The following is a 17,730-nucleotide window of genomic DNA, read 5'->3' as shown; positions in this document are numbered from 1 at the left end:
AACCAATTTCCCTGCTGGGAACCCAGCCAAATGCAAAGCAAACCCACAGCTCCTGCGGGGACTGGGTAATAAAAGGTGCAGGAATGTCTGGGATCCTCCAGGCAGCCCCAGAAAGCCATAAAAGCTCTGGAGAGCCTTCCTGCCTCTTCCCTTCTCCCCATAAACCCAGGAGATGCTGCAGCTCTGGCCTCAGCTCCGCAGAATTTGGTGCTGAAAGGGATTTTTGCTGACAAAAAATATTTCTGAAAAAATAATGGCATTTTTTATTTCTGTAGGACCAAGATCTTCAGGAGAAATACTTCCCTGTGGAAAACATTCTAACAGGATATTCCCACTCCTTTTCTGCAGCAGTGAATAAATCACTTTCTAAGTGACTGCAAACCCACCCAGATTTCCCTTTTCCCCTCAGAATTGTGCTTTACTGGTTGCCACACCAGGTTTTAACCCAAAAGGCGATTTGGGACAGGAATGAAGGGGGAACTGGTGCTTGAGGGTCATATTTTATTCTGATGTGATTTCTGAATGTTTGGAGGAAATATCCCAAATTTGATGGGAGTATTTTGCAACCTGGGAAGGGATTTGGTTCAATTAATGAGAAGGGAGTTGCAAGGGTAAGGAAATTAATTTTGTTATGAGAAATATCCACCTGAACCTGTCCAAGGCACCTTCTCAGCAGTGCCTCAGTCACAGCACTTTGGAGCCATTGGACTTCTTAGAATTCATCACCTTTGATCAGGGAATAGCTTCAGTTGAGATGGCAAAAAATATTAAATTAAACATTTAATCCAGACCAAGCTCGTCCTGTAATAGAACATCAAACTGACAGCTTTCCACTGTCTTCTGGTGTTTATTAAAAAAACCACCTCCTTAAAATTATTAATTCTTTCATTTACCTCCTTTAATTTCATTCTGCTAATGACTGCAGTTGGCAGAAGCTCATCAGCATCTTTAATTACAGTTCAGCCTCATTCTGGACAGGCAGACAAAGACTCCAAGTGAGACTTTTCAGAGATATCAGACATTTTAAGGGGTGACAGGAGGTTGAGTCACCCAGAGCCCTCAGGGGAAGCTTTCCAAACCTTTTTCCTTCAGGGTGTCTAAACCACTCCTTAGTCCCAATCCAGGAGGAGCAAAGCCACACCTGATAAAGCTCAGCTCTGTCTTAAGAAACCCTAAGAGAGGATTGGAACTAAAAATTCTTTAAATTTTAGTCCTTTAATCTCTCTGTCCCAGACTTGCTTCCCAACCCAGCAAATTCCAAAGGGAGAAACGCTCCCCATCCTTCTACGGCTCACCAGGGGCTGAGCTCAGCTGCCAGGAGATGCTGCACCCCAAAAAAGGATGCTCCAATTGCTGCTTCTCTCCCTCAACAATTCCCTTAGGAATCTCAGCTGAGCGCCCTTCTTTTAAAACATTTTTCCAGAGTATCGCATCTTTAAAAATTCTCTGTTTATCTCCCAGCAGGAGGCACCCATTGCAGGGTCCCTTTCTGCCTTTAGGCTTGGTTTTAAAAGTTTTCCACCACTGGAATCGGACTCGTTCTCCTTTGAAATTATTTGCGTGGTGTTTTCTGGAAGTAGGGACTTCCAAAGGCACTGGAAAAGGGGCTGGGAGAGCAAAGAAGGCCAGGCAGACTCGGAGGGTGATGCAACACGAATTTAATGGGTTGAGGAAGGGAAGGAAGAAACGAAAAAGTCAGCAGTACATTTCCATGGTTCAGTAAGGACAGAACCCACTCAGACACACTCAGCGAGCAGAAATCTTCCTTCTTCATCAACGAATGACCTGTGCTAATCCAGCCATGCACAACAATTGCCAACAATTAATATTTTGCCTATTATCAAATACAAAAAAATAAAACCAACAAAACAAAAAAGCAGGACAAGACATTTGATGAGAAACACGAAGTAAAGCACAACAAAAGACAAGCAAAGGCCTGGTTTGGGGAGATGCCAAACTCCCACACCTCCTTTAACTCCAGGCTGGGGGGCATCTCACGTGGCATCCAAAAACCACGGCCATCATCTCAGTCCTGCTCCAGGGACGGGTCGGGGTTCAGCATTCCTGGTCTTCTCCTCCCTCCTTAGCAGGGCCCATAGAAACCGCTGCGGGAGGCGTTGTAGCGCCGGTAGGGCCGGCTGTAGCCACTGCCCAGCCCGGGGTAGCCAAAGCCCCCAAAACCCCCAAAGCCCAAGGAGCTGCCCCCGGAGTTGATGGGGACTCCCCCGGCACTCAGAGCGCTCCCAACGGCCGCGGACGCTGAGGATCCCACGGTGGTGTTCTGGGGGAAGGAGCTGAGGATGGGCCCGGGCAGGGTGACCACCACAGGAGAGGGCTGGATGACCACGGTGGAGTCCTGGCACTGCCGGACGCAGGGCTCGTTGCAGCTGTTGGCCAGCGGTGTGGGGCCACAGGAGGTTGGGGCACAGAGGTCGTAGCAGGACATGGCTGTGGCCAGAAGGAATTCTGGAATACAGGAGCTGAGTTACACCCACGTTTATCAGCAGCTTTCCAGGGGTTCTTTCAGGGTTGGGAATTGGGAAGGAAATTGGATTTTTAATGCTGTTGGTGTTCTGGCCTTAGGTTAATTCTCTTCTTGGGCTGCGGTGGGACGCGGTCATGCAACTGAACAGGCCCAAGGATTCACTGCTGATATTAAACTGCAGCTTCACAACCTTAAAACTGCCTTGGATCCCCAAACTGAATAAATAACCCTTTAATAAATAACCCATTTAATAAATAACCCATAGCCATTTAGCTAACGTGGCTAATTAATGATTTTTATAACTCGCCACCAACACAAAACTCCTTCTCTGCTATAAAACCCCTTCCTCCCTCTGAGAAGAAATTGCAGCAAGAAGAGTGAGGGAAAAGCTACAAAATCAAGGCTTTAGAAAGAGAATAAAAGGTTCAAACTCACCTTACTCACGAAGGCAAAGGAGGGCAGAGAAGTGGCTGGGAGAGCTGGGAGTTGCTCAGGTTTTTATACCGAGTTTTGAGTTGCCCAACAACTTGGGCCACTCTTTGTGCAAGAAGTGATTTATGGGCCACGACTGATTACAGGGTTTTTTGCCTCAGTATTTGTGTTTTTTACTGCTTCGCTTCCTTATCTTGTGGTTTGTCTATCTGACCACAGGGTGCTTTCATCTTAAAATATTCCAGGCTGGGTTCATTTCTGGGAACACTGCAGGGATTAATTCAGCGGGATTTATTCAGCCTTCAAACCCCTTTGGGATCTGCTTGGTGTCATTAAAGGAGATTAGGCCTCATTTGCATAATGCAGCACCCTCCCCTGCAAGGTAAATCCTGGGGGAATTCATGGAGAATTGCAGGTTTTGGAAGGCAAGCCATGACTGTTTCCAGCTGTTTTCCACAGGATGCGTGAGGTTAGAGAAGACCTCCAGGGTCATCGAGTCCGAGGTGTTCCCAACGCCAACCTGGTCACCAGCCCAAGGTCTGCTCACTCCTTGGACACCTCTGGGCATGGAGAGGCTCTCTGGGAATGGAAGAAGGAATTTTTCCACGGAAGAAGGAATTTTTTCATGGAAGAGGCTGCCCAGGGAGGTTTGGAGTGCCCATCCCTGGAGGTGTCCCAGGAATGAGGGGACATCAAGGGATCAATCACAGGTTGGGATTGGTAATCCCGGAGCTCTTTTCCAACCCCAAATCCACGAGCAGTCCTGGATGCAGGGATTAACCCCGAGGTTCTCTGCTGGCACATCCACTCCTGAGACATGCAAATCACATTTAAATTAGGGCTGTCTCTGTGGGGATCCCCTGGGAACAGAAACTCGTTTGGCTTGGGCAGAGCTTCCTGAGGACTTCAAAGTTTATCAGCAGCTTTATTGGAGTGCCACCATGCAAATATCCCATCCTGGGCACATTTCAGATCCCTGACCTAGATCTGAATTCTTGTATTTTATTTAATAAGATGTTACAGAGATTTGGGGGTGCAGGGCAGCAATTGGGCTGTGAAATTGATGCCATTGTTTCTATCTGCAGGAATTACAGCTGCTTTATTTTAAATCAAAAAGGAAAAGTTCAAGGTTCGGCTCAAGCCATCTCATATTTCAGGAGGATTCTCAAAAAAAATCCTTGTCTGTTTTTACCTGAGCATTCATCACTATTTCTCAATATTTTAATGAATTAGCAGCTATTTAAAAATATTTCCTATTATTCTTAATATTTCTAGAAGTTAGTTGAGGAATTAACTTGCATAACGTCATCCACAGTTTCTTTTCATCTTTTAAAAATTTTTCTTCATTCTTTTTATTCCTCCTTCATCCAAACTTTGCTTGGAAAACATAAAGCACGTTTCAAATCCAGCTGTGAATTTAAAAACAGATCTGGCAACATTTCAAATTTCTTTGGAGACTTCCTTGTAAGCAATTACAATAAATATTACTCCAACTAAAGCCTTTATTTTATTGTACTCTCAGAATGACTTAATGGCCTGATTTTGAAATGAATTAAAGTGAGCAAATTAAGAGTTCCCAGATTTTTGTAATCAAGGCCAGATCTAAATATTCAGATTATAATTAAGACTTTTTGCATAATGTGAGAACATCCTCTTGAGACACCTGTGAGTGACTGAACGTCTGAAAAAAGAGATCTTTAATCAAAATGGAACTGGGAGGTTACTCACAGTCATCCCTGGGTAAAGTCTCCGGGCACAGAGGTGACCCCAAAATCCACGGAGAAGCAGAGGGAATTTCCCTGGCAAGTGCAGCATCTGCAATTCGTTTTGAATTGTAATTAATTAGCTCATTATAAAGAATTAGTTCCTCAAAGACTTGGAGCCTCTTGTAAAATTCTTGCAGCTCCTGAGTTTCCTCCTGTGCTGAGTTTTGCTTTTCTCTCAGTAATTCTGGACTGAGATGGTGAGGACTTCATGGAACCATTTGAGGTTCCCACCATAATCCAGGTCAGTTCCAGAACTGGACATGATTCTAGAGCTGGACACGATTCTAGAGCTGGACACAGTTCTAGAACTGGACATTATTCCAGATTTGGACACAATTCCAGAATTGGACACGATTCCAGAACTGGACACTATTCCAGAACTGGACATGATTCCAAAGCCGGACTGAATTCCAGGTGGAACCTCCCCAGAGTGGAGCAGAGGGGCAGAATCCCCTCCCTGGATTCTTGGGACTGCCCCAACGTGGATTTGGGACTTTGCCCTTTGGCTTGGCCCAGTCCCACCTCTCCAGCTCATCCAGATCACCCTGGATTGGGAATTGTTTGAAATCCAAGGTGTTCCTGTGGTTTAAGGTGTTTAATTCAGCCCCTCTGGCCACATCTGCCTGGAATTCAGAGGTTTTGCAACCACCCCCTGTTCCTGGCTGGAATGTGCTGCCCAACCCAGGCAGAAGAAGCTGTGGATGTGTGATCTGAGATGGTTTTTGGGGTAGGCAGAGTCTGCGACCTCACCTCTCCTCAAAGAACCCCCCTGAAGGCACAGGGAGATGTGAAATCCTCCATTTTCACACCCAACTTGAGCTCATTTCCTTGTTAATTTTATACAGATTCTGTCACGAAACAACTTTAAAATCACTCAGGTTTGAGGTTTGCTTTGGCATCTTAGTCTGGGCTAATAAACTTACACAATTTCTGTTATAATTTCTGGTTTTATCCAAAAATTAATGTCACTCACTCCTGGATGGATCTGCAGAGAATTCCTGCAGGGAGCTGGGGTAGTGTGGAATTCCCAGCTGGAATTCTGCTGGGAACAGCAGAAAAGAGCTCCAGAAATTAATTCACACTCGAGGGGAGAAATTATTTACTCACCAGAACCTCTGCAAAACAACACACCCAAAACGGGAGGGTTTTGTTTGTTTTTCAGACCTGTTTTTTGCAAGCTTTCAAATGCAGATTTTAATTACATTTCAAATTGGATGAGTGTAATTAGTGCTGCCCTGGGTTCCAGCTCCACCTTCCTCACAGAACAAGGTTTGGTGCCACCCAGGCTGGTGAATTTGGGGTTCTGATCCATCCCCTGGGAGCCAGGATTTGACAGTATTAATTGTGATAAACCCCATGCACAAAGTGGGTTTTTTCCATCTAAGCCCCCTCTCTGTCATTCCAGACCCACCCCTCTTGTCCTGTCACTCCCTGCCCTTGTGCCCTTGCCAAGGTCCCTCTCCAAGCCACAGCCAACCCAAACGCCCACAATCCTGCATTTCTCTACCCAAACATGAATTTTAATATCATTTCCATGTCTGAGCCACCCCCATTCCTGCCCGAAATCCCAGGAAGTGGCCAGGATGTGCAGCAATTTTCACAACAAATTAAACACGAAGTTGGATGTTGGAGATTAGTTCAAATTTAGGGGGTTAGAGGCTGTGTGCTGTCAGGAGAAGCTGCACCCATCTCTTCATCCCATTTATCACAGCTTGATTTGTCCCTGCTGGAAATTCCTGCATGGAAAGGATGCAAAAAACTGGGATGGGGAAAACTCAGCAAAAGATAGGAATTAACTCCAAATGAGGAGGCTTTGTACAAAGACTGGGCTTGGACTTCAGAGGAATAAAGGACTTCAAAGTTGCTATTTCTTGCTAATGGCTCAAATATGCAAAGTTTTGGCTCCCCAAGGTTGTGGGGGATCTGGCCGCCTGCATCCCCTGGGTAAAAACTTCAGTCAAAATTGGTGAGTCAGGAAAACTCAAAGAACTTCACCTAATTCAAGGTAAACACCTTCAAAAACTTTAATTATTTTATTAAAATTTTCAAGCATGTATATTTAAAAAAATAAAATTAAAATGAATCTTCATCTCCTTTAAATCCTTTAACTCCTCCAATTTTCTCCACATGAAGATTCTCTTCTTTTTTGGAGTCTGTTCTACAAAAAGGTTTTTCTACAAAAGGAGAAAAGGAGAAAAAGGAGAGTCTTTCTCCTCCCTCTCCACAAACTCTCCACAACCCAACAGCCCAGAATCTTTTTCGATATGTTACAAAATCCATTCCTTGTAGTAGGGATCTTTTCCAAGGAAAATTTGCTTCCTTTTTATGGGTAAAACTGAGATAACCCAGGAAAGCTTCTTCCTCCTCATCCTCCCCTCCAGGCACAGAAACTTCTGCTCTTGGAGGGGAGATCCCATTTTGGGAACGGCCTCATTAACAGCCTGGCAGGGATTCCAGCTCCCTAATTAACCCCCGGAGTTCATCCAAGAGGTTTGGAGCCCTTGGATGGAGAACCAGGACACACCAACCCTGGCTCATTGGAGTTTGGCACTCCCCACACTCAATTAACTCCTTTGGAGCTCCCAGGACAGGTGAGGCACCAAAGACTTGACAAATTACTGCGTGAATTGAAATTTGTTGTGTTGTGTTGGCTCCAGAGCCCTGGGTGTGATGGAACAAAGGGTTGAAATGAACACCGGGTCCCAGGGATGAAAGAAGCTCTTTGAGTGAGGTTTTTCATCTCATGCCAGGCTGAGACATAAACCATGAGCAGTTTAACTCCTGGGGACAGCTCAACCTGCTGCAGACATTATTTGTATAACTGGTTTATTGGAATGCCCCAAATCTTCCCAACAAGAGAATTTCTTCCCCTTTTTTCCCCCCATAATGGACTGGTTTAGTGCCTTTGGTGGCTGTTGTAAATCTAAATCAGATCCTGGAGGTGCTCAGAGTTCTCCACACTCTGAGCTGAAGATTCCGCACATTCCCAACCTTCCCAGCTCCCCCAGACTATTGCTGATCTACTCAATGATAAATTTCACCTAAAAAAATGAAACTGAATAAGTTTCAAATAAGAACAGGAGGGAAGGAAAAAAACCATCAGGAGACTCAGGAGATTATGATAAAAGCATCATTTTATTAATCCCAACAAGAGCATTAAAACCCTGCAAAGCGCCAGGGGTGGGTGTGGGGGGAAAGGCTCAGCTTAGGGGGACATGTTCCCAAGGCAGAGCTCTTCTTCCAGCCCACCCTGAGAACCACGTCCCGCCTCCAACCTAAATTTAAAACTTTACACCAGGTAGTACCAAATACACCGAGCAACAGAGCTACAGAGAGGACCAGAAACACCCAGGAGTAAAACAGGAGCAGTGGCCTCATTCCAGGGTCTGATGGACTCTGTTCAGGTGGAGCTGTGGGGATCTGACCCCGCTTTGGACGCCGTGAGCTCAGTCCTTCTCCAGGGACGGGTCGGGGTTCAGCATTCCTGGTCTTCTCCTCCCTCCTTAGCAGGGCCCGTAGAAGCCGCTGCGGGAGGTGTTGTAGCGCCGGTAGGGCCGGCTGTAGCCACTGCCCAGCCCAGCAACTGAGCCAAAACCCCCAAAGCCCCCAAAACCCAAGGAGCTGCCCCCAGAGTTGATGGGGACGCCCTCAGCACTCAGAGCGCTCCCAACGGCCGCAGACGCCGAGGATCCCACGGTGGTGTTCTGGGGGAAGGAGCTGAGGATGGGCCCGGGCAGGGTGACCACCACGGGGGATGGCTGGATGACCACAGTGGAGTCCTGGCACTGCCGGACACAAGGCTCGTTGCAGCTGTTGGCCAGTGGGGTGGGGCCACAGGATGTGGGGGGACATCGCTCGTAGCAGGACATGGCTGGGGATGAGGTCTGGAATAGAGGAGAACACCTGAGGGCAAGGCAGGAGCTGTGTCATACCTGCATTTCCTCAACTAAATTCATTTACTCATTTTAGTCCAGCTATCAGGACAGAAACTTTCAAAGGATCCATGTCACACCTGCATTTCCTCAGCTCAGCTCATTTACTCATTTTAGTTCAGTTATCGGGACAGCGACTTTCCAAGGAGCCTTTTAGGAACTGAGCCAGGAGCTGAGCAGGAAACCAAACTCTTAAATAGAGACAGAGGCTGAAATGTCCTCTGGGCTGTCAGTGATCCTGGCAAGAACTGGCAGCAGAACAAAAGAAACAAACCTGTGTCATTAATTTAATTGTAGGATTTTGATTGCATGTCTGGAGAGACCCAGATCTGCGCACCCAGAGCGTTGGGGGAGCTGAAATTAGGAGTGAAACCCAACCACAAATGTACCTGTGGAGAGAGGTCCACGGGCAGCTGGAAAAATGAAAGGGAGGATTCGTTTCAAGGCTCCAACTTTGCCTACAAAGAGGTACAAATTTCAATGACAAATTTCAGTGTCATTAAGCAGCCTTGAAGAAGAGGTCTTTGGAATTTTTCCCAGGCAACTCATCCATGGATGTGAGAAAAAGCAGGAATTCCATGGGTTCTATCTGACCACAGCAATAAAACCAAAATTCCCCGATTTCTGAGGGGTGCTCAGCTTTGCTCTGTTTTTTCCCCTTCTTTCCCTTCCACCCCACAATCCCTGATCCCACTCCCTAACATTCCAGGAGATGTCTTTGCACTCTGGAATGAAATTTCCACACTTGGCCACCCAGCTGACATTCCAGGATGGAAAAGACACCCTCCAAGATATAAAATGCTGCTGAAATACAACTGAGCTCCTGGATTTTCTGTTTTAATAAATAGTTGGAGTTTAAAAGGACCTTTAAAGATCCCAGAGTTCCAACACCTTGCAGAGTTATTCCACCCATGTAATTCGTTAATCTTTATTAGTTCTAATATTTTCTATGTCATTTAACATTTCTGAAATTACACGTTTGTATAAATTTCTATCATCAATTCAAGGATCTCTGTAGCCAAGTTGGGACTCCAGAAATTCCACAATTCCTACATCAAACCACAACTTTTTAAGCAGAAAAAGTCTCATCCCCCCAAAAAAGAATCCAGCAAGCAGCAGAACACTGTGGGGAAAAAAACAGATTATGAAAAGGCAAGAACTCAACAAACAGAGAAAGAGAAGTGGATTTGAACTAACCTTGCTCACAAAAGAGGAAAGAGAAGTGGTAGGAAGGAGTTGGGCTGAGTTGGTTTTTATACCTCAGCCCTGATGGCCTGGGGACCACAGACAGCCTTTGTACCTGGAATTAATTCCCAACGAGTATGTCCTGAATGTCAAATGTTCCACCTGATTAAATGTTCTTTTCCTCACTGCTTATTTACTTTGTTTTTATTTCCTCCTTATCTTCTGACAGACAGATTCCGTCCCGCAGGTTTCTCTCATCTCAGGAATCAGGGACCAAATTTATTCCAGGGCCACCTTTCAGTCACAACAAAATCCAGACTCCGGCGTATGTTTGACTTTAGTCATAAAGAAAAATACTAAGAATGTCTATAATACATAATTCATCATTCCAAGGTGTTCTTTTATTAAGGGTATGAGTGTAAATCCTTAATAAATTCCTGTCTCCAGCGATGCTCACCAGGCTTTGCCTCCAGCCCGGCGTCAGAACAATCTCAATTCTGGGTTTGGGCAAGGCCCTGCCTCAAGAGCACATCCAGCCCTGAAATCCCACAGAAGGAAGGAAGTGTCAGAATTGTGGGATTCAGAGACAAATTATCACTTTATCACATCGATTTCAGATGGTTTTATGGTGCTAAATCTGGGTAACGCAGTTTGAGGCACAGCTGGAAGAACAAGGGGACATTTAATCCTGATTTATCAGTTCTTTTACAAAGGGGACCTCTAAACCCCTCCTGTTCCCCCTCAGTTCACAAAAACACAGTCAGAATCATGGAATCATGGAATGGTTTGGGTGTGAAGGGACCTCAAAGTTCATCCTGTGCCAATCCGTTTGCAGGGACACCTCCCATGATCCCAGGTTCCTCCAAGCCTCGTCCAACCTGTCCTGGGACCCTTCCAGAGGTGGGGAATCCATGGAACCACCTGTGCCAGGGGCTCATCACACCCACAGGGAAGAATTCCTTCCCAAATCCGACCTAAATTTCCCCTCTTTCAGTTTCACCCATTTTCCCCCTTGTCCTGTCACTCCAGACCCTTTCTTGTTTCTTGTTGGCTCCTTCAGGTCCTAGAAGGCCACAATGAGGTCACCCCAAAGCTTCTCCAAGCTTGGAAGGGTCCTCAGAGTGGTTTTTTTTTGAGATGTGAACATTTTAATTGACAATTGTTTGTAAGTGGGTCAGACTGGGAATGGCACACAAAGAGTTTTGGCTCCTCTTGGATTTGATCTCAAATCCCAAGGCAGCCACAAGTGAACAAATTGCTAAGGAGCTGGAAAAAAATTGTCTTTATTAGACTGTGCTTGAAGTAATTTCATGTTGACATTATTAGAGTCTGTCTAAAAGTACCAGAAATTAAAAGTACCCATAAATTGAGAAGATGAAAGAATTTTTTAATGGGTGGATGATGCTTCTCACGCAATGCCAGCCTAAACATAGACTGGGAAACAAAAGCAGGACAATTCCTTTATCAGGAAAAGGTTCCACTTGCAAAAATATGTGTGGGAACTAATTAATGCAAAAAAAAAAAAAGATGCTTCAAAAACCCCATAAAGTCAAAAATATCTATGGAGTTATCGCACCTGTTTTTCCACCTCAACATCCATGGGGGACATGGCTTCCAAACCTCATTCACATTCTTCAGAAATTGTTTATCTGGTGATTTCAGTCATTGCAGGTGATGGATCAGACTCTTAAATGTACAAAATTCGGCTTGAAATTGAACTGAGCAACTCCATTTAATAAAAACTTCAATGTCCTGCACAACTCCCCTGCTGGGCTGGGCTGGGAAGGTTCTGGAAGGCGACTTTTTTCCCCTTTTTTTCCTTTAGGTCAGGAAGGGGAAATTTTGGGGTTTATTTCCCAGATTATTCACTCTCCCAAATTCACTTTCTCCACTCCTTGTGCTCTGCGTCCATTTGCATCGAGGGATTAATAGATAAAATAGACTGAATAGATAAAATACATTCAATAGATAGAATAGATAAAATCGATTGCATAGATTAAATAGATTATATAGTCTGTTGATGGTAGGTACAGAATACAAATCCCTTACATAGGTTTCAATAAAAACAGATTTAAACTGGCTTTTAAATCTGTTTTTATTGAAACATATGTAAGGGATCTGAAAATACTTTTTAATTGATATTGCATCAATTTCACACCATAATAAAATTGTGATAGCACAGAAACCTTATGTGTAACATTTTTATCAGCAAGTGCCGTATCTGGGGTGTCACTTAAGCTGACCACAAGGTCATTTTTATATTTAAAAAAACTAGAAAAATCAGTCTGATCATAAAAACAACTGCAACAGTTCTGCTGCGCAGAACGCCGCCGCCCTTGGGTTCCTCGCGGAGCCCAGGGAAAAACTCATCCCACCAGTCCCTCTGATTAATTGTTTGGAAAATTTGCCCATGGAAACCTCTTTTCCAGCCCAGGCTCCGCTCAGTCTGGGACATTTTCATTCCTAGCTTTTGTTTTTTGGCATTTCTGCCTCAAGCCGCAGGTGGAAAGGGGCCCCAGCGGAATTCCTCTGCTCCCCGTGACCAGGGAATGGCTGGAGCAGTGCCAGGGAGGTTTGGGCTGGATTTTTCTGGAAAATTCTTCCCCCCAAGGGTGCTGGGCACTGCCCAGGCTCCCCAGGGAATGGGCATGGCCCCAGGGCTGATCCAGGAGCATTTGGGATGTTGGGATTTTGGGATTTTGTTTTGAGTGCAGGACCAGGAGATGGATTGGATGACCCTTGAGGGTTTCTTCCACTGAGGATATTTTAGGATTCTATTCCATCTTTTTGTTGATCTCTTCTCCTCCCAAATTTGTAAGTTTGCGAGTAAATAATTTTTATTAAACTTTAAACAAAGCACAAAACTTTTGAACATAAAACCCCACCTGTTTTGCCTGTGCTGTGGGGATATGGACTGGCTCCACACTTGAATGTCAGGAGCCTTCCCCCGAGCTCCTCAAATATTTATATCTCAGCTCCAGGATGCTTTAATTTTCAAATAGATTTTATTTCCTGGCTTTATTTTTCTTGGATCTTTTTTGGTTGCCACAATGGCAAGTGTTGCTTCTGCCATATTAATATTCATTCAGATTCTCAAGAGTTTCAAAGATCCCAAATAGGGAACAAGATCTAAAATCTCTCAAGCTTAAACACCACAATTACGCTTTTAAATATCCACAGAAGTGAGATGAAAAAATTGGGGGAAAATATCCTAGAAAGAGAAATAGATTTGAGAACCTGTTCAGTACTTCTCAAGAGTGTAAAAACCAATGAAGTTATTTTTATCAGATAAGTTGTGGTGACTTTTGGATGCACATTTTCCTCTGTGAAATCCTTGCATGGATTTGCACATAATTCTACCCCAAGGGGAGGTAAAAAGGAGAGAAAAACCACAATGAAACTCAAAATCAGATGCAACATCAATTTAATAATGAACAGACAAGTAGCATTCAGCAAAAACAAAGGGAAAATATATATTTATGAAGGGAAAAGAAACAATTCCAACTGAGAGACAGAAAGCAAGACTCCACCTTTCCTTAATTCCTCAAAAAAACCCCTCCACTGACTGCTGGCAATCACAGCATCAAACCGCCATGAAATGCAAAATCAGAGACAAGGAAACTCATTCATAAGCAGGATTTTCAAGGCAGGAACAGGCTGGCCACGAGACCAGACAGCATCTCCCTCCTTCCCTCCTTGGCAGGAGGGCTGGAGAGGACCAAAGCCTCTGGAAAGGCTGGCCAGCAGCTCCAGGGGACACTTGGCCTGGCGAGGCACTCGCTGGACGCGCGGCCCGGCTCTAGCAGGGCAGGCACCTGCGGCCGCAGTAGCGGCCACCAAGGCCGGAGAGCCCCGAGAGCCCAAAGCCCCCCGAGTTGATGGGCACTCCCTCCTCACTCAGGATGCTGCCCACGGCGGCGGAGGTGGAGGATCCCACGGCGGTGTTCTGGGGGAAGGAGCTGAGGATGGGCCCGGGCAGGGTCACCACCACGGGCGAGGGCTGGATCACCACGCGGGAGTCCTGGCACTGCCTCACACAGGGCTCGTTGCAGCTGTTGGCCAGTGGGGTGGGGCCGCAGGGCCGGCACAGGTCGTAGCAGGACATGGCTGGGGCTGCAGGAGAACCTGGAGAAGGCAGGGAAAGCACCCACGGGATGTGAGGCACACAGGGAGATGGTGCTCGCAGGAGGAAACACAGCCTGGGCAGAAGGGACAGCCTGGAGAGGGAGCAAGGGAGGAACCCAACAGCCCTGAGCCCAGAGAGTTCCCTGCAAAGAAATCCCAACACCTCTCACCTTTCCCCAGCAAAATACAACCACAAAAACCTGGTGAGAGCAGGATCAAGGAGAAAGACTCTCAGAGAGCACTATGGAGAGGCCAAGATTCCATTGAGGGCCAAGGCAGAAGAAAGAAGAGAAAGAAGAGAGAAGAGAAGAGAAGAGAAGAGAAGAGAAGAGAAGAGAAGAGAAGAGAAGAGAAGAGAAGAGAAGAGAAGAGAAGAGAAGAGAAGAGAAGAGAAGAGAAGAGAAGAGAAGAGAAGAGAAGAGAAGAGAAGAGAAGAGAAGAGAAGAGAATGAGAATAGTGAGGCAAAGGCCCTCGCAGCTCACCTGTGTCACCGAGGAGGAGAAGACAGGTGAAGTGGATGAAGGATCCTCACTTGCTCTGCCTTTTATACTGTCCCACACAGCCCTGTGCCCACGGGCACCCACAGCACATGGAACGTGTTTACCAAGCTCATCCTGCATGCAAAACATCCCCAATTAGAGAAATGGGGACACTGCAATGCTGCTTTTTCATTTCCCTGTGCAGGACATGCCCAGTCAGCCTCCCAGGCTCCTTTCAAGTGCCAGAATTAGAGGCCAAAACGTGTCTGGGGGCAGTGCCACGTCAGCAGGGCCAGGTGATGCAGCCGGTGCTGAGGAGTGTCCGACATCCCAAATAATTTCAGTCCTTTGCCCTCCAGGGCAGGACTTTAAAGTGTTTCCTGATGATGGGGCCAGGCTCCTCAGGGCCCTGAGGCTTCACCCTGACCATTGCCCTGCGAGGGTCAGCTCTGCCCCTCATCTCTGTCCATCGCTGATCTGGCCTTGGCAGGGGTGGCCCAGGGGGTGTTTGGACTCACCATCCCTGGAGGTGTCCAAGGGGAAACGACATGGCATTCTGTGCTTTGGGCTCTGTGACAAAGTGGGGATGGATCTCAGGTAGGACTCGATGTTCTGGGAGAGCTTTTCCAATCCCTGTAATCCCTTCATGTGAGGGACAAGCCCCAGTCCGGCTCCGTGGTGCCAATGTCCAGCAGAGGACATGGTGCTGCCTTGGCACTTGAAAGTCCTGCCCTGGAGGGCACCAGATGGTCAGTGGGACTCTTCTCAGGCCTGGCTGCATCTCCCATCCCTGCTGACAAATCATTTTCCCTGGAAATATTTTGGCCTCTAATCCTGGCGCTTGAAAGGAGCCTGGGAGGCCGACTGGGCACGTCCCGCACAGGGAAATGAAAAGGCAGCGTTGCAGGGCAAAAATAAAAACACTAATTTTTGTAATTGGGATGTTTTGCATGCGAGATGAGCTTGGTAAACACATTCCCTGTGCAAAGACTGTCCCTGTGCCTGGGGCTGTGTGGGACAGTATAAAAGGCAGAGCAAGTGCAGGATCCCTCATCCACTTCTCCTGCCTTCTCCTCCTCGGTGACACAGGTGAGTGCTTTCCTCTCTTTCCATTTCTTTTCCTCTGTCTCTTCTGGCTCCCACGGGGACTTTGCCTCAGTTTTGTTTTGTTGGGACGGTTGGTGATCATCTCCACTCTCTGTGCTACATGGGGGGGAGGTGGGAGAAGGTCTTGTCTGTGTTTTTGGGGTCCCCTTGGGGACTGCAATTCCTTGTCCTTTCTATCTCCCTCTCCAGACTATCCCTTCTGCCCAGACTCTGCTCTTTCTCCAGCGAGCACCATCTCCCTGTGTGCCTCACATCCCGTGGGTGCTTTCCCTGCCGTCTCCAGGTTCTCCTGCAGCCCCAGCCATGTCCTGCTACGACCTGTGCCGGCCCTGCGGCCCCACCCCACTGGCCAACAGCTGCAACGAGCCCTGTGTGAGGCAGTGCCAGGACTCCCGCGTGGTGATCCAGCCCTCGCCCGTGGTGGTGACCCTGCCCGGGCCCATCCTCAGCTCCTTCCCCCAGAACACCGCCGTGGGATCCTCCACCTCTGCCGCCGTGGGCAGCATCCTCAGCGAGTCCGGGGTCCCCATCAACTCGGGGGGCTTTGGGCTCTCGGGGCTCTCCGGCCTCGGTGGTCGCTACTGCGGCCGCAGGTGCCTGCCCTGCTAGAGCCGAGCTGCACATCCAGCGAGTGCCTCACCAGGCCAAGTGTCCCCTGGAGCTGCTGGCCAGCCTTTCCAGAGGCCTCAGTGCCCCTCCTGACAAGGAGGGAGGCAAACGTGCCCACCTGAGGCTTCTGCTTGTCCTGCTTTCTCCTGCGCCTCCCCGGGCCCTGCCGTGCCCTGCTCTGCTGGCCCAGGGGCTCAGCCCCAGCCCAGCCCAGCCCAGCCCTGGGCTCCTGCTGCTCCCACTGGCCCCATACCTGGGCCAGGCAGACATGTGTCCCACTGCTGGTCATGTCTGCCTGCCCATCCCTGCTTTGGTTCTGTCTTCACACTTAATAAAGTTCACTCTGCATTAGAACTGGAGTCTCCTGGAGTTCCTTTCATTTTGGGATCCCCAGCTAAAGCTGCTCAATATGGGTGGTCACCAAATCACAGTTTTGGGGTTGGATTGCACTTCCAGGGGTTACGTGGCCCAACCCTTGCTCAGGTGGGACAGTCTTGAGGGAGTTGCTTTAGATGCCAATGGTTTCTCAATCCATCCAAGGATGGACGCCCCATAATAACCTCACTGGTCCATGTTTTCCAGCACTCAGTAGAAAACGTTTCCATGGCTCGTGTCCTGTGGGAGAGGTTTTACAGAGACTACTTTGAGCCAGAGAGAAGTTTGAGAGGAGGATCTGTGTTCCACCCTGAAAGAATTTCCTACCAAGTTCATTGACGCAGAAACCGAGAAAGAAACATGGAGAAATAAGAGAAACCTGCAACTGCCTGTTCCAATAAACACTTTGCTTGTCTTTCCTGACCAATGAGTAAACTTATGAGTTTTGTAAGAATGTCTAAAAACCATTCATGCTAGAATAAAACCAGGTTTGAAGCCTTCCAAAAATGGAGTGTTGCTTGGTGTTGTAACCGTCTCAAGGGCAATGTCCGTCATCCAACAGAATCCCAAGGAGTTGTCACCCTTTACTGCTGCCTCCACCACAGCATCCCCTGTGCCCTCCTGTCCCTCCTGGAGGGCTCAGGGCTGTAGGCACAGCTCAGGAGGTCACAGGAACATGGGAGAACATTGTTGGAGTGTTGAGTTGTGTGGATAGTGATGCAGAAGAGGACAAGGTGCTCCTGCTTCCTCCCACATCTTCTTCTCCCTGTCGTTCAGGGAATCACAGAATCGTGGAATATCCAGATTGGAAGGGACCCAGAAACCATCAAATCCAACTCCTGGCCCTGCACAGACACCCCAAAATCCCACCCTGTGCCTGAGGGTGTTGTCCAAACACAAGAAGTGACCTTCACTCCACCTGGAGCAGAAGAACAGAGGGGTGAGAGAACATTCCAGGGATGGAGGGGTCAGAGACCATTCCAGGGATGGAGGGCAGGGAATGGAGGGACCAGAGACCATTCCAGGGATGGAGGGTCCAGAGACCATTCCAGGGAATGGAGGGGTCACAGATCATTCCAGGCATGGAGGACAGAGAATGGGGGGACCAGAGACCATTCCAGGCATGGAGGGCAGGGAATGGAGGTCTCAAAGACCATCAAGGGCAGCCCCTCAGTGCTGACCATGGGAAGAGGCCAGGCCAGGTGGACCCTGCATGTCTGAGTGTGGTGACAGG

General features: G+C 47.6%; 3 protein-coding genes and 1 pseudogene across 3 annotated transcripts; 1 reads left to right on the top strand and 3 right to left on the bottom strand.

The window, feature by feature from the left end:
- Positions 1-2,083: 2,083 nt before the first annotated feature.
- LOC131095277 (feather beta keratin-like) lies at positions 2,084-2,446 on the bottom strand. Its single transcript, XM_058042948.1, has one exon. The coding sequence runs from the start codon at positions 2,444-2,446 to the stop codon at positions 2,084-2,086; it is 363 nt and encodes a 120-aa protein (XP_057898931.1).
- Positions 2,447-8,186: 5,740 nt separating this feature from the next.
- Positions 8,187-8,552, bottom strand: LOC131095275 (feather beta keratin-like). Its single transcript, XM_058042945.1, has one exon. It carries the CDS (start codon positions 8,550-8,552, stop codon positions 8,187-8,189), a length of 366 nt encoding a protein of 121 aa, XP_057898928.1.
- A 5,047-nt stretch (positions 8,553-13,599) lies between these two features.
- Positions 13,600-13,923, bottom strand: LOC131095303 (feather keratin 1). The gene has a single exon (XM_058042981.1). It carries the CDS (start codon positions 13,903-13,905, stop codon positions 13,600-13,602), a length of 306 nt encoding a protein of 101 aa, XP_057898964.1. The 5' UTR covers positions 13,906-13,923.
- A 450-nt stretch (positions 13,924-14,373) lies between these two features.
- Positions 14,374-16,121, top strand: LOC131095073 (feather keratin 1-like; annotated as a pseudogene).
- The last annotated feature ends 1,609 nt before the right edge of the window (positions 16,122-17,730 follow it).

This window comes from Melospiza georgiana, chromosome 33 (assembly GCF_028018845.1).
Source record: "Melospiza georgiana isolate bMelGeo1 chromosome 33, bMelGeo1.pri, whole genome shotgun sequence".
NCBI lineage: Eukaryota > Metazoa > Chordata > Aves > Passeriformes > Passerellidae > Melospiza > Melospiza georgiana.
This window is presented reverse-complemented; position numbering and strand designations above follow the sequence as displayed.

Bases quoted from the DNA above. Each gene is read 5' to 3' on its own strand.
- LOC131095303 (XM_058042981.1), bottom strand. From the start codon at position 13,905: ATGTCCTGCTACGACCTGTGCCGGCCCTGCGGCCCCACCCCACTGGCC.
- LOC131095275 (XM_058042945.1), bottom strand. From the start codon at position 8,552: ATGTCCTGCTACGAGCGATGTCCCCCCACATCCTGTGGCCCCACCCCA.
- LOC131095277 (XM_058042948.1), bottom strand. From the start codon at position 2,446: ATGTCCTGCTACGACCTCTGTGCCCCAACCTCCTGTGGCCCCACACCG.